Genomic DNA, 19,145 nt, shown 5'->3' with positions numbered 1-19,145 from the left:
GCTGACCTGAGCCGGAGGAGGGGAGAGCTAGCGGACTGACTGGGCACCCCTCCGCACCCCCTCGTGCTCCCACGCGCTGGACCCAGTCGGCCAAGGGCTGGGGGAGAACAGCAAGGGCTGCTGGGGGGGAGAGGGAGGGCCTAAGGCGGGCCTCAGTTTCACTCGGCCATCGCGGCGGGAGGGCGTGGCTGGAAGGCGGCCCGGCGCCCAAGGAGTTAATGGTGGGGACCCCGCCCCCCCGCGCCGCGCGCCCCCCGCCCCGCCCCCACGCGCCGCGCGCCCCCGCCGAGCGCGGCCACAGCCAGGCTGCCGGCGAAGGGATCGGCGGGGACTGGGCTGCGGAGCCCGAGCGGCCGCCTCAGAGGGCTCTTCCCCCCCCCCCCCCGCCTTCGCCGCCCCCGCCACCGCAGCGTCCCCTCGCCGCCGCCGCCGGTGCCCCCCCCCCCCTGCCGCCGCCGCTCCGGCCGCCAGCATGGGCGCTCCGCGGGCCGCCCGGCCCGGCCAAGAGGTGAGGCCGCTGCGGGTGCCCCCCCCCCGCAACTCCCGGCCCCGCAGCCCCCCCCCCCCCGCCGCCCCGGGAGCCAGAGGGCGTTTGGGGGTCGCCCGACTTCCTTGGGGGCGGGGCGGGTGGCGGCGCCCAAGGGCGGGGGGGCCGGAGGATGGGGCGCGGCGCCGAGAGGGTTAATGGGGGTCGCCCTGGCGGAGGAGCCGCGTGAATGAACGGTCTGTGCCCGGAGGTTGCCTTGGCAACGCTGAATGGGGGATTGTGTGAGCTCAGCTGCCGCTGACCCCCCCCACCCGGTTTCCCCCCCCTCCGGCCGCTGCGTCCTCCCTCCCGCTCCGCGCCCCGTGCCTCGGTCTCCCTGGCGGCTCGCCCCCCCCCAGGCGCCATTGGCCGCCCGCCGCTGCCACCCAGCCGCCCCCCCAGCACTTTCGCATTCCCCTCTTGTCGCGGCTGCTTGCCGGGCGTTCCCAGGCTCTCCGCTCCGGCCTCCGGCTTGCTCTTAAAGGGGCCACCCCGGAAAGCAGGATGGCGGGAGAGTGTGGGGAGGGGCCTCGGGGGGGTAGGGGGCACCCCCTCGGCATCCCGGCCCTCGCCTTCCCCCCGGTCCCTGGCCCTCAGTGATCCCCCACCTGCCCGGGCAGCAGCCTGGCAGCTAGTCCCTGTAGACCCACCCCAAGGGGCTAGGCTTAGGGGCCCGGGTGGATTCCCAGGAGATGCTCGCTCGGAAGGACCTAGGTTGGCCCTCCTCGCCGCAGGCTCACATGGGACTGCCCTACCCTGCTCCTGGGCCTCAGTTTCCCCGAAGTGCTCTTGACAATGCTAAAAGAGCTGTTGGGGCCATCTCATCTCGTGAGTAAGAGCTTGGTGCCCCCCGGCCTCGTCCGGGCCAGGACCCCCCCTGCAGGGGACCCCCCCAAGGCCTTCTCGGAGGGGCTCCGAGGAGCCCCGGAGAGCTGCCCCCTCTGCCCCGGCTTTGGGGGGGGGCAGGGCTTTCCCGTGCCTCGGATGCTCTGCCTGGCGGGGGCGGGGGGCGCAGGAGGAAAGCCTTGCAGCCCCTTCCTGAGTGGTGACAGAAATCCGCCAGGGATCCCCAGAGCCCCCTCCTCCCCCGGCAGGCAGCCCGGCTGACCCCGCCTCCCCTTCTCTCCGCAGGCTCACCCAGCTCTTAGGGTCTCCCCTCTCTGAAGCGCCAAAGCCTGGAGGACCTGCCTACTGGGCTGCCAACCCCCTCCCCCGCCCCCCCCCAGGGTGTCCCTCAGGGGCCTAGCTCCGCTCAGGGTCCGGGTCCGCTCAGCTATGAGGGGGGTGCCTAGTGGGCCAGTCCCGTGACCCCGGAGTCTGCCTCGCCGCCGGTCCCCCTGCCCAGAACATGTGGCTACGCCTCGGCCCGCTGTCGCTGCCCCCGAACCCCGAGGCCCCAGCCGGCCGGAGCCTGTGCCTTGCCCTCTGGGTCCTCAGCCTGGCGCTGAGGGTCAGCTCCCAGGCCCCAGCACCCACAGTCAACACCCACTTCGGGAAGCTGAGGGGTTCCCGGGTGCCCTTGCCCAGCGAGATCCTGGGGCCCGTGGACCAGTATCTGGGGGTACCCTACGCAGCCCCCCCCATCGGGGAGAAGCGCTTCCTGCCCCCCGAACCTCCCCCATCTTGGTCGGGCATCCGAAATGCCACGCACTTCCCCCCGGTGTGCCCTCAGAACATCCACACGGCTGTGCCCGAGGTGATGCTACCCGTGTGGTTCACTGCCAACCTCGACATCGTGGCCACATATATCCAGGAGCCCAACGAGGACTGCCTGTATCTGAACGTCTATGTGCCCACAGAGGATGGTGAGTGTGGCCACTGGCACTGTTCCCTCTCCTCCCCTTCCTCCTCCTCCTCCTCTTCCCCCCCTTTCCCCCTTCCTCCCCCTTCTTCCTCCTCTTCACTGCCCCCTCCTCTTTCCTCTCTTCTTCTCCCCTCCCCTTCTTCTCTCCCTTAGCCTCTTCTTTCCCTCCTCCCTTCCCCCTCCTCCTTGCCCCCTCCTTCCCCTGCTCCCTCCTCCCTTGCCCCCTCCTTCCCCTGCTCCCTCCTCCCTTGCCCCCCCTCCTTCCCCTGCTCCCTCCTCCCTTGCCCCTGCTCCTTCCTCCCTTGCCCCCTCTTCCCTTGCCCTGCCCCCTCCTCCCTTACCTCCTTACTTCCTCCTCCACCCCCTCCTCCCCTGCCCTCTCCTCCTTCCCTGTGCCCTCTTCCCTTGCCCCCTCCTTGCCCCCCTCCTCTGCCTTGCCCAGCGCCTGCCCCTGTGTGTCGGAGGCAAGCATGCTCGTGTGTGTGTCCTACAGCATGTAAGGAGCTAGCTGTGTGTGCCCATGCTTCTCACCATCACTGCTTGGGGCCTCCTGCTCTCCTCCCTCCCTCCCTCTCTCCTTCCCTCCATCAGTCTTCCTCCCCTGGCTCCTCCCTCCTCCCTGGGCCTCGGCCTGGCTCCTGGAGGGGGGCAAGGGGGTCCCCCGAGGAGGCCAGCCAGGGCCCAGGAGCAGTGACCCAGCCAGGCTCCAGAGCTGCATTGGGTCCCTGCTGACAGCTGTCCTCAGGAGGATGCAGGCTCCACCAGGCCCCCCCCCCACTCTGCCCACTTGCCCCAAGAGGCATGGGTGGGGTGGAGGGGAGCAGGGTACTGGACCTGGGCAGGGGTGGGGGGAAGCAGGCCCTGCAGGCTTAGGTGCGTCCTCTGACTAACTGATCCCCTGGCTCACGGGGTCACCCCCAGGTAAGTGGCAGTGCAAAGGAGATGGCGGGACAGGTTCGCCACCATGTGTCCACCTGCCAAGAGGCTCCTGGGGGGGTGGAGGGTGCATGCCCCTGGCCTGAGGCCTCCTGTTATTTTTTAGTTTTTTATTCATTTTACAGTAAAGCGGATTTCCAAGGAATGCGCCCGAAAACCCAACAAGAAAATTTGTAGGAAAGGAGGTAGGTAGCGAGCCGGCCGGGAGGGAGAGAGAGAGAGATGGGGAGGACTGGCTGCCCGCCTGCCCGCCCTTGCCCCCGAGGACCCAGCCTTCAAGCTGCCTGGCCCAGGCTTCGAGGGGAAGTGAGCTCCCCTGCCCTGCCCTGCCCTGCCCTGCCCTGCCCTGCCTTACCCTCCCTGCCTCGCCTTCCCTGCCTCAGCCTCCCCGCCTGGAACCCCCTGCCTCCCCTTCCCTGCCTCAGCCTCCCCTGCCTCGCCCTGCCCTCTCTTGGGGCTGAGGACCTCTCAGGGAGAGGCTGTTTGGGGAAGCCGCTGAGGGCCTGGCCAGTGGAGAGGAGAAACCAAAGTGGCTTCTCAGCCAGCGGCCACAGCTCTGCCCTGCCAGGTTCCTGCCCCGCCCCCCAAGCCAGGGCTGGCTGACAGCTCTGAGCATTGGGCTTGATGGGGGAGGGGGGCTGGCTTTGCCCCTACAATTTGCCACTGACATCTCTCCTCTTCCCTTCCTTCCTTCCTTTCTTCCTTCCCAAAGCCTTCCCCTCCCCCTCTCCTCCCCTCCTCATTCGATTGGCTCCTCACGACCTCTTTGAAGGAGGTCAGGTGGGTGGTGACGTCCCCACTTCTAAATGAGGAAACTAAGGCACAGAAAGTTTCTGTGACTTGCCTCGTCACACAGCAAAGAAGTGGCAGAGCCCAGCTGAGAACCCAGGTCTTCTGGTTGCCAGGCCAGTGGTCTGAGGGCAGTGCTCTTCCCACAACACACCACATCGATTTTGTTCTTGGGGGTCTTTGGTCTCTCAATGGCCTCCCTCCCCCTCCCTCCTCATTCCCTCTCTCCCTGCCAGGCAGCTTTGAGGGTGGCCTGCAGGTGGGCCAATTAGAGAGCTTAGGACCAGCCGGGAGGTACACAGAGTTGCAGGCTGGCTGCCCCCCCCCAACTAGACTTGTGGCATCAATAGCAGGAATGGGCCCTAAAGATCCTCCAGCCCTCTCCTTTCCCAGAGGAAGAAACTGAGGCCCAGAGAAAGAAAAGGACTTGTTCCAAGCCCTTAGGGAGTCAGCCCTCAGTTCTGCCATTCTTCAACCTGCCATGTGTTCTGTGGCAGCAGGTGACTTGATTTCCCTTCAGGAGAAGGTACCACCCTTCCCCTTTTTCTCACCTCCTCTCCCTCTCTGAGGGAGCATGCCATGTTTGGAGGAGGGCCTTCCTGGCTCCTCTCCTGATCGAGACCTAAAGAAGAGAGGTGAACTATAAGCATTCTGGAGCATGGTGCACCTTACTTACTTTGTGGCCTGGGGCAAATCCCTTGACCTCTCTGGGCCTCAGTCTTCTCACGTCTTGAATGCTGAGGGACCTCCCTCTCCAGGTCCTTTCTAGCTCTCGATCTGTCAGTGGCCAACTGGCCCCTTTGACTTCCCAGAGCTCTCAGAGAATCTTCTCTTCTCGGGTCACGCGCCTCCTGTCCTCCCCCTCAACCTCCTTCACTGAGCTCAGTAGCCAAATCCTTCCTAGGGAGCCCCTTTCCCCTCGGCAGAGGGGCGGCAAAAGCCTCTTTGTTGGCCAGGTCTTGGCCAGCCCTAGAAGTTAGGGCTCTTGAAGGGCTCTGGGCTCCAAGCCCTGGTTTCCGGGGCTTTGCCCAGGTCGGGCCTTCTCTGGACCCCAGGAAACCCTTCCTGTTAGGCCCCTCCTGCATACTAAGCTCTGAGCTCTGTATGTGCTGGGGAGGTCAGGGCAGAAACCGGGCCCTCCCATCCAACCTGGCCATCGATCAGGTTTGGGGAGGAAGGGGTTCCAGGCCTAGATGGTCTAGGTTTGGTTTTTCTTGAGCACTAAGGTTCAGCCACTGCTTTGCTCTCCTTTGGCAAGAGGCTGAGAGAGGAGACAGTATGAGGGGGAAAAGAGATAATTTTCAAAGTGGTAGTCTGACTGGGGGAGGGAGCGCCCCCGAGAGGGCCCTCAGTGCCTCTGGCCTGCTGTTTGGGCCCATTTTGTCAGCCTGCCCAGGGACTAGACTCTGGCAGGACCTGGCTGGGCTGGGCTGCTTCAGCAGCTAGTGCAGTGAGGGGCTCCCCAGGCAGGAGTCCTGCTGAGACATGGCCAGGGTCACCGCATCACCCTTCTTTAATGGGAAGGACGAAGGCTCTGCAGGAGGAACTGTTGAGAGGGTAGAGGAAAGCCTGTTCTGTTCACCTTGCCTGAGTTGCGAAAGGCTGTCTGGGGAGTTCTCTGGACTTACTTTAGAGACCTCCATGGCCTCTAGGAACCCTGGGACTGAGTCCAGGTGAGGCTCTGGTCAGGAGCTTTTCCTGTTGGATTTCGGGGTCAGGGCACTTAGGGGAGCCCAAGGAGACACCAGAGTCCAGGACAGTGGAGGAAGAGAGGCCATCTAATGGCATGCCAACATGAGGGGAAGCCCCCAGAATTCCCTCCAGGGATTCCACACTGCCCAGGCTTCCTAGGAACTTGTCCTAGGCAGGAGAAGGCCCTGGGGCCAGAGGGCCAGAAGGCCAGAGGGAAGTCTCCAGGCCAGGCTTGCTGCCTGTACCCTCTTGGATGTAGCCTGCCTCCCAGGGCCCTTAGGAAGGGCTCGGTCATGGGGCCAGATAGCTCCAAAGGCTATTGCTGTTGGGCAGGGACAAGCCCTTTGGCACTTCACTTTAGACTCCCCATACTTCCTCTCAGTCTGTGTGCCCAGGCTGCCCCCCTCTTGGGCCTTGAGCTGGGAGGGGAACTGGGCCTCAGTTTCCCCACTCCCTCAATGCTCCCCCTTCCCTTCCGCCAGCCCGGGCCCAGTCCGGAGCCGGCCAGCTGGGCCACACGGTGCTCCGTGCTGTGTTTGAATTCTCTCTCTGTTTTGTTCTCTGTTCTGTGCTGTTGTGTCTCCCCGTGCGTGTCTGGTCCCCAGGATCCGGTGCTAAGAAACAGGGCGAGGACTTAGCGGATAATGAAGGGGACGAAGACGAAGGTATTTGGGGGCTGAAGGGCCCAGAGGCTGGTGCATGGCGCAGAGCCCCTCCCCCTCTGGCCGGGGAGCAGCCCCGGCTGTCTGTCTGTCTGTCCGTCCATCCGTCCGTCCGTCCGTTGGGGTGTTTCTGTTCCTGCACAAGGCGGTCGGTCTGCTTGTCCATCACTGTCAGGGGCCCCGGGTGGCTGCCAGGGCCTTAGAGGGTGGGGCCAGGGAGGAGGCGCCCCCCCGTGGGCCCGCCGTGCTGAAGGGGGCAGGACCCCCCCCAAACACACACACACGGCTCCAGCCCCTCCCCACCTCTGATGAGCCACAGGGGAAAAAGGGCAGGAGAATGTGGGCATGGCCATGGCTGGGCTGGGCCACATGAGCAGCAATGGGAGATGGACTGTGAGGGCTCTGGGTCAGTGGTGGCGGCCCTGAAGCACCCCTGAACTCATGCCAGAGAGGAGACCGGGGCGGGCACGGGCCAGACAGGGGATGAAACCTGGTAGCTGAGCAGCGGGCTGAGGCCAGGGCCCAGTGCTCGTCTGTTGGGAAGAGGGGGTGTGGGCGGCACGAGATCCTGGGCCTTAGACATCATATTGCCCTCTGTAACACACGTTAACCACCCGTCGGTCAGTCGTTACATCTCCCCATGGAGGGAGGGGAGTGAGTGTCCCACCTCGGCCTCTCCCGATTGGGAGAGCCTGCCCTCTCCCCCAGGGACCCTCCCTGAGCACAGAGCACCCGTGTGCTCCTAAGGGTGTGCTCCTCCTTGCCAAGGGGATTGCAGCAGATAAGGATTTGGGGCTTGGAGCTAACTAATGGCTGGGCAGCCTTGGCATTGGCTTTGGCTCAGTTGGCTTGGTCCTGCCCTCTAGATCTTTTCTATCTTGCATGGGCATAGGGGTCTCTGAGCCCAAGAGCAGCAAACTCCCCCAACCCAGTCCCCCCAGTCCCCTTTCTTTTCCCCTTGTGCTCCCCACTTGTCTCTGTCTGCACTGGGGGGGGGAGGGGGCCGCGGCAGCCACAGCTGCCATCGCCATGTTTCCATGTGACTGGTCTGGTCTCCCCAGACCCTCCCTAAAGCCGTGTCAGGTCCCAGGACTCCATCATGGGGGAGGGTCTAACCCTAACCCACTCCAGTAGCCCACTGTGGCCCATCCAGAGCCTCCACGAGAATGGGCTAAGTCAACCCTTGGGGAGCTTAATTCCCCTGTCCATAAAACCACTGAGACCAGAGGCAAGCTGCCTCTATGGCCCCGAGTCCTGCCCTCGGGATGGCAATGGTGTCCTGGCACCTGGGATCGCTTGGCCTCCTTCTCCCTGCCCAGCCTCTCCCGGGATGGTGGGCTGGGGGGGGGGGAGGAAGTGGAAGGCCACACCCCCCCAGCCTCTGTCTCACCTCTTCTCCTTGCAGACATTCGGGACAGTGGGGCCAAACCAGTCATGGTCTATATCCATGGAGGCTCCTACATGGAGGGCACAGGCAACATGATTGATGGCAGCGTCCTCGCCAGCTATGGCAATGTGATCGTCATCACCCTCAACTATCGGGTTGGGGTGCTAGGTATGGTCTTGGCGACACAGGAAACTCAGAGCCAACTTTGCCTCGCTCTGAGCTCCCTTCTGGGATTCCATTGGCTCTTTGTTGGCCTGCTTCCTGGGTTGCATTGCGCCCCCACCCACCCATCCCCACTCTCCCCTGGCGGTGACTGTTGGTCGTGGTTCTCATGGCTAAGGGAGATAGCGTCCAGCCCCTAGTGCTGGGAGTCCTGGGCCTTGGAGGGGCCGCTCTCTGGTCCTTCAGGTTGGCCTGCCTCTTGGGTGGAAGGGCAGAGGGCACCTTTGTTCATTTCAGCGCCTGGTTTGTTACTTTGCTAGTCCCAGGCCTGTGTGTGACTGGGGTGCGCGTGCCCATGGGCCCGTGACATTGAGCTCTTAGTTCGGTGGGATGAGAAGTCATGCATCGCCACCTGGCTGGCGCAGGAAAGAAGAGAGCGCTGTTCTCTGGTCCAGAACTGGGTGCCACAGCGGGAGGCCAGGAGAGGCCCCCGTGGAAAACCCTCGGGAAGTCTCTGGTCTCCCTCTTGTGACTCCACTTCTTACAGAGCTAGTGGAAAGCGCCAACCTTTCATGTTTTCTGTTTGAAGCAACAGCTTTCTGTTGGGAAAGAGAACAAATACTTCAGCTTAGGCTCGTGCCCCCACCCCACCCCCCAGGTTGTATTATCACCTTTTGGGTTAGGGAAGAAAAGACAGAGGAAGGAGATGAAGGAGGGAAAGGAAAGTGGAAGAATCCGAGTTTTGGAAACAGTCTAGGAGCCTAGGCCTCATCCAGGCCTCCACTTGGAATAGGTCCTGTAGTCAGTTGTTTGCTCTATTCCTCTCCCTCCTTTTTCCAGCTTAGAAAATCGAGGGGAGAGAGAGCAGGAGGGGACAGGTATAAGGCAAGGACAAAAGACTGCAGCGCATCTCCACTCTGAGGTCTGCTCTGTCGCTGAGGGAATCCCTCAGTGGCTTTGACCCCATGTTCAGGCCCGGGGAAGGCACTGGGGAGCATGGTTGAAGGAGTTAGGACAGAGGCACAGACCATTTGGTTTTTCAGAAGGCATTGATTGTGCCAAGGCAGGGCCTTTTCCTGGATTCCTGTCACACTGGTTTAGAGGCTCCTTTCTCAAGTGGGATAGTCTGATCAACCCACTAGGGGGAGAAGTTTCTATATCAGCTGTAACCAGAAACAATCTTTCCCTGAGGACTGGAGAAAATCGGGCCAAGGGCTGAATCTGGGCCCACAGCCAGAGGCTCCCCCTGCCGCCACTGCCACTGCCACCGCCTGTCCCCTTTGGTCCCCGCGTGGCCAGGATCTCTGGAAGCCCGGGGCTGCCTGGGCCGGCAGAATCAGCACAACTTACCCCTGAGGCAAGGGGGCCTCACTACCTAGCCCACCGCTAGGAAGTCTTTGCCAGTGAGCCACCTAAACCTCACTCTCCACACCTCCTCATCCCTCTAGCTTCCACTAAAGCAATAGGCCTACAGCAGCTGCAGCACTGGTGGAGGCGGGCAATGGACGTGCTCTGAGCTGCTCCTTGGTCTCCGCGAGCCCAGGACACAGTAAGGGGGCAGTGGCCCTCCTCCGTGACAGCTTTCAGCTGCTCAGATGATTCAGGGGCATGGCAGAGGCACAGGAGGCCTTCTAGCCGAGGGAATGGAACTCTCGTTCAGAACCTCCCCGTTTGGCCAAAAGTGGAGCTTTGGCATGGGGATCCCTCATACCTAGTCTTGTCACCCATGGATGGCTTTGGGGGACTTCCTTGGGGCTGCAGGCCTACCTCGGGCCAAGGCAATCTACCATGAAGGCCGTTTGCCCTCCTCCCCAAGACTTTGCTGATTCCATCCCAATCCGTAGGAATGCTGAATAGCCCAGCCTAGTGGAGTGCCCTCTGGCCCTGCCTCTGACTCTTGCCCTGGGCAGCAGGTTTGTATGCTGGTGTCCTCAGCAGGTTCCTTCATGGGTCCTTACCAGCTCTCTCCCTTAGGAGTTACTTGTCGTATGGGAGCCATGGGGCCTCACCATCAGCCAGAGGGCAGCAAACCTTCCGTCCATGGGCCTTCAGCTTGGCTTTGAAGTCCTGAAGCCAATATTCCTGTTAGCTGATTAGGGCAGTCCTGGCTGACACCATCCCAAATGAGAAAAGGGGAGAAGGAAGAATGGGAGGGTAGAGAGTACGGGCAGGCAGGGAGACAGTTTACACTGGAGGAGCCAAAGGTTTGGTCAACTGGGGAGAAGGCAAAGGCGAAGGTTCCTGTTTGGACCTCACTTCATCTTTCTCCTGTTTCCCAGAATTCCTTGTTCTTCCTTTCTCCACCCTGGAGAACCTGTCTAAAGGCCAGGCTGACCCCCATGTAGCTGCCTGGGCCCAGGTAGCCCCTACCTGGGGAACAACTTATAGGGCCTCAGGGAGCCCTTTAGGATGCTAGGACCTTCCTAATGTGGTCTCACATACCAGGTGGTATGCATGAGACAAGGGACAGCTGGCAGTGCCCATCATGCCCCCCCATAGGATCCTCCAGGGATTGGGTTAGCTAGGCCCTTTCTGGTGGGATAGCCAGCAGGTGGGTGGGAAGGGCGTTGCCATGGCAACGGGGCTCCACAGCAGCAAATCCCAGTAGGTGGGTGGGAAGATGGTCTCCATGGTGACATGTCTCCTCAACAGCAAATCCCTGTGGGTGGGCGGGAAGACCAGTTTCTGTGGCAACACATTTCCAAAGTGGTGACACTTGCCTTCTTCTAACAGATCAGATCCCTTGGGATAGGGTCCATAGTAGGAGCAGAGATGTGGAAGGACCTGGGCTCATGTAGGCCTCCAAGGAGTAGCTAGTGAGGCTTGACCTCTGCTCCTATCAGAGGAGGTGCTCAGGGGCTGGAGGCCCTTCAGAGTCTGAAGCCTTTGCCCTGTACAAGGTCTCCCTGGACTTGGAGGGGAGGAGGGGTGTTGGCAATGAAGCCTCCTGAGATGAAGTGGACATTTCAGATGGGAGATGGCGGCCATGCTCTCCCAGAGTGATGTTAATCCTTAAGAAAAGGGAGCCACACTCTCTAGGTATCAGTAAGGAAAATGTGGTGTTTGCCTAGCTCTCCCATGTCTGCCATGCCCCAGCTCTCCCAGTCCCCAACTTCCACTCTTCTCACCCATTCTGTTGGGCCTAGGTTTCCTGAGCACCGGGGACCAGGCTGCCAAGGGGAACTATGGGCTCCTGGACCAGATTCAGGCCCTCCGCTGGGTGAGCGAGAACATTGCTTTCTTTGGCGGAGACCCTCGCCGCATCACTGTCTTTGGGTCAGGCATCGGGGCCTCCTGTGTCAGCCTCCTCACACTGTCCCATCATTCTGAGGGTGAGTATTCCTTAGGAGTATGGTCTAGGTAGGGATTAGGAAGGGGCCCTCCCTGGGGCTGGGAGACCCCTTCTCTCTTCCTGTTTCTAAAGGCTCCTGAAGAGGAAAGGTCATTTATATACCTTGTGGGATTGCGGGGGAGAGGGTCAATAACTCATCAGAGCCTACCTTCTCTTGAGCTGATGAGCCCTCTCCTGCCCCCCCCCCACCTTTCCTCTGGCAAGGCAGACCAGTGGGCCTGGTCTCTAGCTCAGCCTCTGTACAGCAGAGGGCAAACTCATGATCTGCAATCCTGGAAGGAGTTTCCATACCAGGAGTCCCCCTAAGTGACAACTAAGTGACCTTGAGCTCCCTTTCTGCTACCTCCTAATTCAGAGTCTCTGGTCTCTTGGAGCCTATCTAACCCAAGGGTCTCCAATCTGGCTAAGGTGGAGAAGTAAGGGCGAGGCTTATGCCTCTTCCTGCTCCCCCACTTTGGGAAATAGCCTTCCATTGTCTCTGGCCTCCGCACCAGGGCCTCCTGGCCTGAGAGTTGGCCTTGGGCTGGGCTGGGAACCAGAGGAAAACTCTCAGCCAGGGAATCTCTTCTCTGTGGGGGAAGCCCACTCCTCTCCTTCTGCTGAGCCTTTGGCCTCAAAGGCCCTTTTCCCAACACTCAGGTTCACTGGAGACCTGATGACCTCCTGGAGGCCTCTCCTGGAGCCTCCCAGACTGGGCGGGGCTTCTCTCCTAGGCCTGCTTTCTGGTCTCTTGGGAGAAAGGCCCCTTTGTCACACAAGAGCCAGCTCCCTGGCGGTGCTTTGGCATAGAACTGGGCCCGGCTGGCCAGCAAGCAAGGAAGGAAGCCAAGGAAAGGGCCAGGAGAGGAGAGACAGACCCGGCCAGAGAGCCACAAAGATAGAGACCCAGACAGCTCGAGAGACCCGGCCGACCAGACAGTCAGAGACAGAGACACAGCCAGCCAGAGCCAGTCAGAGACATAGGCATAGACAGAGGCAGAAACACAGGCAGACACTCAGCCAGCCACAGTCAGATAGACACAGAGACAGAGACACCAGACTGAGATAGAGACACAGAGACACAGACATCCCCAGACAGAGACAGAAACAGCCCAAGGCAGACAGACAGAGCCGCAGACAGCTAGAGACACAACACTAGAGAGAGACACAGAGACACAGACGCAGCCCGAGAAGAGGAGGGGAGAGGAAAAGCAGACAAACACCGGAGGCCCATGAAGGTTAAGAGTTCTTGATGTACCCTTCCCACTCAAGCATCGGCCTGGTACAGCAGCAGATAGAGCAGAGAAAAAGTGGCTTTGGAATCAGGGTGATCTTGGTTCAGGTCCCTTCTTTGCTAGGGCACAAGGTGGGGGAGTCATGGTCAGGCACAGGGAGTCTGGGCCAACCCCTTGGGGAGCTCTGACTTGGTGTGGCCTATCCCCTGCAGGCCTCTTCCAGAGGGCCATCATCCAAAGTGGCTCAGCCCTGTCCAGCTGGGCAGTGAACTACCAGCCAGTCAAGTACACTAGCCTGCTGGCAGATAAGGTGGGTTGCAATGTGTTGGACACCGTGGACATGGTGGATTGCCTGCGTCAGAAGAGTGCCAAAGAGTTGGTGGAACAGGACATCCAACCAGCTCGTTACCACGTGGCCTTTGGTCCTGTGATCGACGGAGATGTGATCCCCGATGACCCTGAGATCCTCATGGAGCAGGGCGAGTTCCTCAACTATGACATCATGCTGGGTGTCAACCAGGGGGAGGGCCTCAAGTTTGTAGAGGCGGTGGTGGACCCCGAGGATGGAGTTTCAGGTACTGATTTTGACTACTCAGTCTCCAACTTTGTGGACAACCTGTATGGCTATCCGGAGGGCAAGGACACCCTTCGGGAGACCATCAAGTTCATGTACACAGATTGGGCGGACCGGGACAACCCCGAGACCCGTCGCAAAACTCTGGTGGCCCTTTTCACTGACCACCAATGGGTAGAGCCCTCTGTGGTGACAGCAGACCTGCATGCCCGCTATGGCTCACCCACCTATTTCTACGCCTTCTACCACCACTGCCAGAGTCTCATGAAGCCAGCTTGGTCTGATGCAGCCCATGGGGATGAGGTGCCCTATGTCTTTGGCATCCCCATGGTGGGCCCCACTGACCTCTTCCCCTGCAACTTCTCCAAGAATGATGTCATGCTCAGTGCAGTTGTCATGACCTACTGGACCAACTTTGCCAAGACTGGGTGAGGAGATATCTAAGTTCCTGCCCCTTTAGGCCCCCAGCATGTCTCCCCTCTAGCCAAACCCTGGCCATCATCCATCTCCTCTTACTCCTCTCATTCTGGATCATTTCCTTTTTGACAAAAACTCCTGTAGGGGTTGGGAGGTGGCTCTGACTTGGGGCTGGGGCGCCTGGCAGAACTAAGGCTAGGAGATGTAGAGACCTTGTGAAGTGGCAATAGGGGGATTCCCAACCATCCAAGGGTTGACAGCACTACCAAAGCTTATCCTGTTCTTGCATGGGGAAGAAAACCAAGCCAACATCTCTGTGTCATCCTTGAACATTAGGCAGGACTACGGTTCTCCTAGGGCTTGGGGAAGAAGGAGAGGAGAGCCACGATGCCAAGGGAGCTGGGGTCCTGAGATCTGGGGTTGAGTAGAAGGGAGCAAGGGGTATTGGAAGGAGGTAGAATCAGTGGGAAATCTAGGATCTGGTGGATGTGAGGGATGTTGGACTTTGGTAGGCCCCCAAGGTAGGGCGATAACCCCCGATTTCCATATGGTATTTCAGGGATCCCAACAAGCCTGTTCCCCAAGACACCAAATTCATCCACACCAAGGCCAACCGCTTCGAGGAAGTGGCCTGGTCCAAGTATAACCCCCGGGACCAGCTGTACCTTCACATCGGGCTGAAACCCCGGGTCCGGGACCACTACCGGGCCACCAAGGTGGCCTTCTGGAAACACCTGGTGCCCCACCTGTACAACCTGCACGACATGTTCCACTATACGTCCACCACCACCAAAGTGCCGCCCCCGGACACCACCCACAGCTCCCACATCACGCGCCGCCCCAATGGCAAGGCCTGGAGCACCAAGCGGCCAGCCATTTCTCCAGCCTATAGCAATGAAAACGGCCAAGGCACCTGGAACGGGGACCAGGACACAGGGCCTCTTCTGGTGGAGAACCCTCGGGACTACTCCACAGAATTGAGCGTCACTATTGCCGTTGGGGCCTCCCTCCTGTTCCTCAACGTGCTGGCCTTTGCTGCCCTCTACTACCGCAAGGACAAGAGGCGGCAGGAGCCCCTGCGGCAGCCCAGTCCCCAGCGGGGGCCCGGGGGGCCCGGGGAGATAGGGGCCCCTGAGGAGGAGCTGGCAGCCCTCCAACTAGGCCAGTCACATCACGAGTGTGAGGGCCCCCCCAGCCACGACCCCCTCCGCCTCAGTGCCCTCCCTGACTATACCCTGACGCTGCGCCGTTCCCCCGATGACATCCCCCTCATGACCCCCAACACTATCACCATGATCCCCAACTCCCTGGTGGGGCTGCAGACGCTGCACCCCTATAACACCTTCGCTTCCGGCTTCAACAGTACTGGGTTACCCCACTCACACTCCACCACCCGGGTATAGCTCTCACCTGGAGCCTTTGCCGGACCAGCCCTGCTTTCCCCTTGCCCCCAGCCCTGCCCCGCCCCCACCCCAGCACCCATACATCCAACATACACAGAGCAGCAAACCCATGCACAAATGCAGACACCCCCATGTATAAACATATCCAGAAGGAAACAGGAATGGACTCTTCGAAGAAGAAAGTGTCCCCCACCCCCACCCCCGGCAGTCCCAGGGAGTCAGCAGCCCTGGGATGGCAGGAAGCAGCAGGTACCTCTCCCTGGTGCTGGCCAACTCTTGGCCCCCCCCTTCCCCCCCCCCCCCAAGCCTAGGCTTGGGATCCTGACCCTCACACTGGAGCTCTTCTGGATCTTGGGGTGGGCTGGTTTGGTTTTTCTGTCGGTTGATTTTTGAGTAAGTGCTTTCTTCTCCCAGGAAAGGCAGAAAGGGGAAGGAAAGGCCCCTTCCACCCCATCCCCCCCCCCCCCCATTGCTCACATAGCCAGAGACCAAGGAGCAGGGTCTTTCAGGCAGAACATGACCAGAGGAAGATAGGCTGGAAAGAGGAAGGGCAAGGGGATGGGAATTGTCTGGCTCCTGGCAGGGTCAGGTCAGCTCTCACCTCTACCTGTCCAGGGGCCACTGGAGCTGGGCCCTGGAAAACCCCCCTGAGGACCTGGACTAGTCGCCTACCCACCCACCCGCTGCAGGCCACTCAAGTGCACCCTTGGGCTACTGCTGTTAGGATCTTGCCCTTTTTTCTTTCTTTTCGGAGTCTCTTTTGTGTCATTTCTCTTTCAAAAGGACTTTTTAAAAAAAAAAGAAAAAAAAGGAAAAAAAAGAAATTAGTTCTTAAAACACTAATGAAAACCCCTGGAGTTTGTTCTTTGTACAGCTTTTAAACACGGTGTCTTGATATAAAAATAAAAACTCCGGTTAGCACTCCCAACATGTGTCCCTTGTCCAGGCTGGGCCCTGCCCGCCCCCCAGCAAGCCCTTCCTGCTGGATGGCTCAATCCTTAGTGATGCTGCTCTTTCCTCAGCTCTCCCAAGGCCCTAGAGTTGAAGCCTTTTCCTCTGAGCTTCTCAGGGGCCAAATGGCCCAAATGAACACTTCCCCCTTGGCAGAGGTAAGTAGTACTGCCAAAGCTTCCTCCCTGAAGGGTACCTTGGCTTTCCCTCAGATTGACTTCTAGCCACAGTGACATTAGAATCTCCCTACATAGGCCTTGACCATTGGTTTCCATAGAGACAGGAAACCAAATTGGAGGTTTTGGGGTCCTGGGAGCTTCAAAATCTTCAAAACAGTCATCAGCCCCCCGGAAATGGACAAAGCAGTACTCATCTCAAGGACACCCTTGGTTTTTTCTGTTCCCAGGAACTTGGTAGGTTCATTTGGGGTCCAGCCAGAGCAGTGCTAGCAGGGTTTGTACCTGTGGCAAGCTTCTGAAAAGGTTCCCAAGATGGGCAAGCAACACAAAAAAACATCCTCAAATCATCGCTTAGAGACGTTCAATTGAAATGGAAGAGTATTGGGGGGGGGGGGCGGAAGTGTGTGAGTCTAGATGTCTGTGGGTGTGTGGGTGTCTGTAGGTCTGGGTGTGTGTGTTGGGGGGGCACCCCTGGGCTGCATCCTTCCAGCTTGCGGCTTCCAGTTTGAACGAGTCATTCTTGCTACCTTAGTGCTGAGTTCACTAGTTTCCAGACTGCTGCTGCCATAGATTGTGGCACCTGAGGCCCATCCTTGTTCCTTAACATCCTAGAAACCAGGAAGATAACTCCTCAGAGACCTTGACTATGACACTGTCAAATGATTTAACAAATCCAAGGAATGGACCCAAGCTACTATTGGGTAAAAGCATAAGATGATAAATAGGCCAAGGGCCAAACCCAAAACAATTTCCCAGGCAGGGCTTTAGGAAAGACAATAACAGACTGGGAACAAGGCAATCTAAAAAGAGCTATCAGGCCCCATGATAAGCCTTGCAATCAAGTTTGATGTGAGGTCAGGGTGGGCCATGTGGTGAAGGCACCAATAGTGACTACCTAGGACCTGGATGTTGGGTTAGAACACTATCCCTATGACATGGGAGAGCCAAGAAAGGACCCATTATGGAATGATGTCAGAATTCAAGGGGATCTTGGAAGAGCAGCTAAACCAATGTCCATTTATTTTTTTTAAAAATAGGATTTTTTAGTGCCTCTGGGTTTTCCACCAGCCCTTAACACATGCATCCTCTTCCCACATCCAAATCAAGCTTTCTCTTGTAACAAAGAAACATTTAAGGAAAATACTTGCTATGGGGAACCCTCCGGAAACAGAGTCAAGGTTCTGTCCCAATGGGATATAGTGAAAGGAAGTCTGTGTTTCTGCCTTTGCTCTCTAACCCCCTCATTTTCTAGAGAAAGAAACTGAATTGGAGCATGGGGGAAGGTATTTCATTCAATTGTTGAGTATAAGAGTTGAGACTCAGATCTCATGGCATTGGAGGCCAGACCTTTTCTCCCTGTCTATTCATCTCAACCCTCTCTATCTGAGGCTGGTTTTAAACTTGCTCATTGTTCTATCCACTCTGGGTCATTCCATTTCAAGAAAGTCATGAAGAGAGGAGAGTATGAAGAGGAGATGTGACTGATTAGACACTAGAACTTGAGAAGGGATTTCATTAATCCTCTTATTCATTCTGCTTCCCTGGCAAGGCCAGAACTGAGGGGTTAGCCTTCACTTTCAGAGGACCAGAGGAAGCTGGGGAGATTGAAAACAAAACAAAAATTTGCTGGTAGTGAGAGGGATAGACCCAAAAGAACAGCTATGGGGTTTACCTGCCTGGAGACAGAGGGATGGCCCAAATGACCATTGGAGGTCACTTGATATGGCAATGCAACAGAATTCAAGATGGCCCTGGGCTTGAGAAGAGAGGCCATAGTGCCACAGCTACCACACTAGGATTCAGTTATTTTGTCCTTCATTCTCAAAGAAGACCTTGGCATCAAGGAAGTGATGCCATGACATCACCATGGTAGAGACAGATGACAGTGAGTCTGACTGTGGCTGATCAGACTGATACAAGATTAGGCTGCTTCCCCAAAGTTGGGCACAAATCGTCCATGTGAATACCTGGGGTGTTTAAACTTACCCGTCTCGTGTTTCCTCTAAGTCGCTTCCATTCTACCTAACTCCCAGAGCCCATCCCCCTCTCTGATGAGGGCACACATGCTGGGCGGTCCTGAGCCAGGGTCTCCTATGCTGTACGATCCATTCTAAAGTTCTCCCATGAGACCTTCAGGGTGTCCCAGTATGGCTTCTTCTGATCCCCTTGTGAGCACTTGCCCCGTGGGAGTTCTCCATAAAATAGTCTTTTTGACAGACAAGTGTACAAGGTTTCATCTAGTGGGCAGTGGATATTGCATGGGAATCACCACAGATTGAGCCTCTACTGTGGGCCCAGGACTGGGTTACACACTTTGCAGATGATCTCTCACTGGAGCAGTTTTGTTTAGGACCCTAGTGTGCAAAGTAGCTTGATTCAGGGAGAAACGAGCCCAATGAGGAGGGTTCACTCTGAAAGATTCCAGTTATTCCTCACTATTCTCCTCGTCCTCCCTTATTGTAGGGCTAAATCAAAGTCAAGTCTGCAGGCCTCATGTTACCATGACCAAAACCAGGTTTTTCTCCAAGACTGTTTCTCACAAAAGACCGCAGAGATGAGCAAAGAGCGTGGGTCCTATCCTCTTCCTGCCAAACAACTTTCAATTTGAACCTAAGACCTCAGGGTCATTATGTTGCCATGTCAAGACTGCCAGGGCCTCAAGCTCCAAGGCCTGCATTCCCCCCACTACACTCTTTTACCTTCCTCTGTCACCCTGTTACCTTCTCTCCTGCAGAGCACTGGGAAGGAATTCATCAAACATTAAGTTCAAGGACCAAGGAGAGTTACAAAGATGCAGAGAGGCTCCCTGCCTTTGGAGAGCTTACAATCTAGTAAAGATTGGGTGGGGGCAGGACAATGACAAACCCACAGACAAAGCTAAGAGTCAGTTAAGTGTGCACTCTGAAGAAATAGAGCTCGCTTCTGGTCCAAGGGGTCAAGGAAGATTTTGTGAACCTTAAATGATGGGTGGATTTCAGAGTTGGGAGGGACCCAGAGTCCAGTGGGGAAGAGATGTGTGAGCCCCCAGGCTTCAAAAGAACAGCTGCAGCTCAGTTTGGCCATGACTGGCACCTTTGCATCATGTTCCTAGGGGTCC

General features: G+C 58.2%; 1 protein-coding gene across 3 annotated transcripts; it reads left to right on the top strand.

The window, feature by feature from the left end:
* Nucleotides 1-342: 342 nt before the first annotated feature.
* On the top strand, nt 343-15,838 carry NLGN3 (neuroligin 3). Of its 3 annotated transcripts, XM_074206670.1 has the most exons (8): nt 343-508; nt 1,658-2,331; nt 3,392-3,451; nt 6,353-6,412; nt 7,815-7,964; nt 11,105-11,290; nt 12,737-13,526; nt 14,075-15,838. In XM_074206670.1, the coding sequence occupies exons 2-8, from the start codon at nt 1,875-1,877 to the stop codon at nt 14,916-14,918; spliced, it is 2,547 nt and encodes an 848-aa protein (XP_074062771.1). In that variant the 5' UTR covers nt 343-508; nt 1,658-1,874; the 3' UTR covers nt 14,919-15,838. The 3 variants fall into 3 exon arrangements, with proteins under 3 accessions (XP_074062771.1, XP_074062772.1, XP_074062773.1); XM_074206671.1 differs by lacking the exon at nt 3,392-3,451; XM_074206672.1 differs by lacking the exons at nt 3,392-3,451; nt 6,353-6,412.
* The last annotated feature ends 3,307 nt before the right edge of the window (nt 15,839-19,145 follow it).

This window comes from Macrotis lagotis, chromosome X (assembly GCF_037893015.1).
Source record: "Macrotis lagotis isolate mMagLag1 chromosome X, bilby.v1.9.chrom.fasta, whole genome shotgun sequence".
NCBI classification, from domain to species: domain Eukaryota; kingdom Metazoa; phylum Chordata; class Mammalia; order Peramelemorphia; family Peramelidae; genus Macrotis; species Macrotis lagotis.
The sequence above is the reverse complement of the archived record's forward strand: the minus strand, read 5'-3'. Positions and strand labels throughout refer to the sequence as shown.